The sequence below is a fragment of the Pteropus alecto genome, unplaced genomic scaffold (assembly GCF_000325575.1).
Source record: "Pteropus alecto unplaced genomic scaffold, ASM32557v1 scaffold143, whole genome shotgun sequence".
Classification (NCBI taxonomy): domain Eukaryota; kingdom Metazoa; phylum Chordata; class Mammalia; order Chiroptera; family Pteropodidae; genus Pteropus; species Pteropus alecto.
In genome coordinates this window covers 2,655,859-2,660,495 of record NW_006434828.1, presented here as the reverse complement: position 1 = coordinate 2,660,495, position 4,637 = coordinate 2,655,859, and the positions used below count along the sequence as shown (strand labels likewise).

The window sequence follows — 4,637 nt, the reverse complement described above, 5'->3', positions numbered from 1 at the left end:
GGGCGGGGCACAGGAAACAGCCAACCCATCCTGTCCTGTCCGAATCGCGTCTCTGAGCCAGGGGCTCTAGACCCTGGAGGGGTGGGGTCGGGGCCTCGAAATCCAGGGCAGCAGCTGCAGCCGCACACGGGCCTCGCCGCCTCATGGGGCCTCACGGTCACCGTCCCCCAGCAAAGTCCCTGCCACGGCACGTCCCGTCAGCGTGGCACGGACTCTGAAGGGGCCAGCGTTCCTCCCCCGCTTCTACTCCCGGTGACCCATACCCGGAAATAATGATGCTTCCCAAAGTCAAGGACATCCTTTTAATCACCGACTGCTCATCCACGGTGTGGCCGCAGGTGGGAGCAGAGCCGAGGGCGGAGACCTCCTGTGACTGCTCCGGACATGACGACAGACAGTTCAGCCCCGCCGCCAGGCGCCGGGCCCCCTTCCCAGGGTGGCTCGCCCCGCCAGCCGGGCTCTCGAGTTCACACCTGCGCCACCGCCTCCCCGAGACCCTGCTGGCCGTTCTCAGGTGGAGGAAGAGGGGCCTCGGGGCCTGCTCCGCCTCCAGGGCTCAGGCCCGGCCAGGCGTGCGGCTGCCCGCCTCCCTGCGGCCTCCGTGGCGGGCGGCCCCCAGGCCACGGCCTACACCAGGCCACCTCTGCGCTTGCTCCCCCAGACCACCAGCGCCGTCACCAGCAGGGTCGCCAGGGTGGGCGGCACGGTGAAGAGGCAGAGTATGCTGCTGGGGGGGTCACGCGCGGCCCTGCCCGAGACCGGGCAGCTCCTGAAGTAGTGCTGGTGGACGGCGATGAAGAACTTGTCCACCTCCGTGCTTGGCCAATAGCAGCCCAGCTCTTCGATCACGTACCTGGTGCAGTCCGCCAGCTCCCTATACCTCCTGCAGAGGGAAAAGCAGGTCGTCAGTCCCTGGGCAAGCGGGGCACTCAGGCGGCTGAGCCAGGGGCTGACTACCCCTTTCCCCACCGCCTCCAGCGTCTCCAGAAACCCAGGCCCCATGGCAGTGGCCCTGAATCTAGGGGATGAAGGTCCTAGATGTCTCCTGTGGGGGCTCCCAGATGCCGTGCACATTCTCGGACACCAGCAGGTGCGCTGGGGCTAAGGGACGTCCCTCTCTGCTCCTGGGACCTGGCAGCTGGGATGCAGACTAGAGGTGGACCAGCCAGGCATCTTCAGATGTCCGCCCGAGGCAGCGAGCCCTCAGGTGGGTGAATCCACAGCCCATTCTGAGGAAGAAACTGGTGAACTTGAAGATGGGCCTTTAGAAATGACCTGGCCCGGACAGCACGAAGAAACGGTGCAGAGTGCCCCAGAGTTGTGGTTGCTTAGCAACACGCAGGTGCACCGACTCCCACTCGCGGTCCGGGTCCCAGACGGAGGAGAGGGAAGGGGAAGAGGGTATGTGAAGAGATAACGGCTGAGATTTTTCCAGAAATAATGACATGTCGATTCACGAACCCAGGAAGTTCAGAGAATCCCAAACAGGACCCGAGCAGAGCAACAGCAACAACGAACAGCCGCACAGATGAGTCAAAAGTCAAACTCTGGACACCAAAGGTAAAGAAAAACGAGAAAAAAAGCTTGGAGTCAGTCAGAGAAAAGATGCCTGTGGGGAACGATGATGAGCCACGGCCGACTCGTCCCAGAGGCCGGCAAGCCCGGCGGGAGGCCGGCAGACGGGCAGACGGGACCGGGGGACCGGACCGGGGGACAGGAATCCTACACCCAGCCAAAATATCTCCCAATGACGAGGTTGAAATAAAGATCTTTTTCAGAGAAAAAGAAGCTGGGAGAATTCATTCTGCTAGGAGAAATTCGAGTTCTTCAGTCAAAAGAATATAACAAATGATTTTGGCTCCACACAAAAAAATGAAGATATTTAAGATACTTTCCTTATTTTTAATCTAGCAAGTGAGTAAATGGAGCAGAAGCCATAAATCGACATGCAGGAGATATCTGGGGAGGCTCTCGTTTGGAAAAGGCTGGGCCTCTCCTGCACCCAAGTGCCCCTCCCCCCCAGCGCCTAGCTCTGGCCTCTGAGTCGCTGGGTCACTGTTTTTTCTGCCGCGCCTGCTCTCCGGTCATCGGCCTCTGGGCACAGGGTGCCGGGGGCCTCCCGGTCCACGCGGGCGGGCTAAGTGGGAGGCGGGGGCGGGAGGAAGTGGGCGGAGGCCGCAGAGCGCGTGAGGGACCCGTGCGGGACCCGTGCCCACTGGGCTGTGTTGTTTTCCCACGTGAACAAGGATTCGTGTTTCAGGCAGAAAGCAGAAGTGAGAGAAGCCACAGGAAGTCCCGACAGGCTGGGTCTCCTCACGAGAACAAATGAGTCAGTACGTGTCAAGCACTTAGCACATGGTAAGCGCCAGCACGTCAGGCATCGTCGCAACCGAAGTCCAGCCTGGGGCGTTGGCTTGTAGATCAGCTGCCTGGCTACGTGTCACAAACTCTGGTTTGAACGTCTTCTCCCGGCTTTGGACCCACCAAACCCACGGGCAGTTTTCGGTGTTCTGCTGATCCAGTGACGGACGGTCAGTCCCAAACGTTGTCCCTAGAAGGAGGTGTTGCCGGCCAGGACAGGAAGGAGCCCCTGGACCCAGGAGACTGTGACGCTGTGGCCGAGCCTGGCCTGGGGCGGGCTATTCTAGGAGCAGGCCCCCCCTCCTTGAAAAGCCACCCTGTCTAAAAATAGCCTGGTGTGCCGTCGGCAGCCACTTCATCCCGTTTATTTGTACAGAAGCGACAGCTGAGGCGTTCGGTAAACATCGTGAGCTCTGGCAGCAGACTTTCTCCTCAGCAGACCTTCTGCTCAGGGGACGCAGCCCGGACCGCAGGGCCCAGAACAACCCCGACGGACACACTCGTATCGCCCTCGTCCCCAGTCCTCACGAGACGTCATCGTTGTCCTGTCTTGGTTGGACTTTCTCCTCTGGGCCCCCACGCGACCTTGGCTGGGAGGGTTCCCGACCACGCCGAGGGTGCTGCCAGCGCGACCACGTCCCAGGCCAAGGCCCCTGCACTGTGACTCGTGGCTGTTCACTTAGCGACAAGGCGTCCGCTGGCACCGCAGGCTCCGGAGACACTTGTGGCTGCTGCTGTCCCGTGCGGATGTGGGGTGTCTGAGCCTGGGCCCTGGCACCCCGTGGACCTGGGTTCAAATCCCAGCTCCGTCTCTTATCCCGAGCCTCATCTCCCGTGTTCCGGCCTCACCCTCTTTGCCTTTGAATGGAGACACGGGGACCCGCCTGGCAGGGTCACCGCGCAGAGCAGGGTAAATGGGGTCAAGGGCCTGACGTCCCGGAGGTGCCCACGAAGCACACGCTTTCTCATCTTCTCACACGGGCGTGTGGCTCAAAAAGGTTACGTTCCTCGAATTCCTAGAAACTCGAGCCCAAGTTGACCGGGCAGTGTGCGTCTCAGCCCACACAAATCCGAGGACGAACCGCTTTCGGAGTTTGATTTACTCTATCTGTACCAGCACTGGCCTCCGTCTACCAGTGACGATTCACAACCTGGTGGCTTCTAGCGGCTTTAAATACCTGCTGGTTGGGAGGAGGTGGAGGCAGCACTGGCTGACGTCCCGGTCGCCGGAGCAGGTGAAGGTGAGGGGGCGTCTGAGGCTGGCCCGAGGAGCCTGTCACTGGCTGACGCTGGGGAGGGCTGTTCATATGGGTGCCAGGCAGAGCGAGAGAGAGATGCCCATGATGCTTTTGACTCAACAGTTCTGGAAACACACATGCCTGACGAGCATCTGAAAAAAGTCTAAGCTCATTCTAGAGAGTGGAAGAAGCAAGCGTTCAAACGGAATCCGTTTTAAAAGTCGGAATACTCCGTGCTGGTGAAGCTGTGGGGACGTGAGGCGGGCGCTCGTGCTTTTCCTAATACGAGATAGACTGGCAGGATTTTTCTGAAAAGCGATTTGGCGATATGTATCAAGAACTCGAAATCATGGATCCTTTTGACCTGGAAACTCTATTTCTGGGAATCACCCCAAGCTGATGACAGGAAGAGTAGAGTAAGAAGGTATTCATTGCAAGTTTATAATTATGGAAAATGGTCACCATAGAAAAGTGATGGAAGAAGTCGCTTTTAAGAACCTCTGCTGTGTAGCTATTAAAATGACATGTAGAGAGAAAATTTTAAGATCTGGGAAAGTATCTGCTATAACGTTGAACGAGAGAAAACCAGACGAGACCCCACCGTACAACCGACGTGGCGTCACGAAGCGGTGCAGGGGAGGGCACGGCGGGGCGTTCGAGGGGGTCGCTGCCACTGAGGGTGGCGACGTGAAGGATTCTTGCTCTTTCGCCTACATTTTTGGGGGGAGAATTTCCCGTTTTCTACAGTGCGCATACATTACTTTTATAATTATATGTGTAAAAAGCTTATTCTGGGAAAAGGCCTTTAACGAACTGGACACTGATGTCACTGTGTGGCAATCACCTGGGCTCGTCTCTTCCTCCTTGTGACAGCAGAAGGCTGTCCCTCCAGGGGACCCGCGGGGCTATTCTGAAGCATCCCGGGGAAGTGGGAGCACTGACTGCACAGACAGGCTTGCCTGGAAGGCCCCCCCTTGCTGGGGGCCATGGCTCCGCTGCATCTGGCACTGGGGGCCCAGAGGCCTACCCCAGCCCCAG

At 58.8% G+C, this 4,637-nt stretch overlaps 1 protein-coding gene across 1 annotated transcript in view; it reads right to left on the bottom strand.

Annotated features, from left to right (window-relative positions):
* Positions 1 to 445: 445 nt before the first annotated feature.
* Positions 446 to 4,637, bottom strand: part of RAMP1 (receptor activity modifying protein 1) — a 23,877-nt gene continuing 19,685 nt past the window's right edge. The window contains exon 3 of the mRNA XM_006909927.2: positions 446 to 883. Coding sequence (XP_006909989.1) covers positions 628 to 883 — 256 coding nt within the window. The 3' untranslated portion in view covers positions 446 to 627. The remainder of the gene's footprint in view (positions 884 to 4,637) is intronic.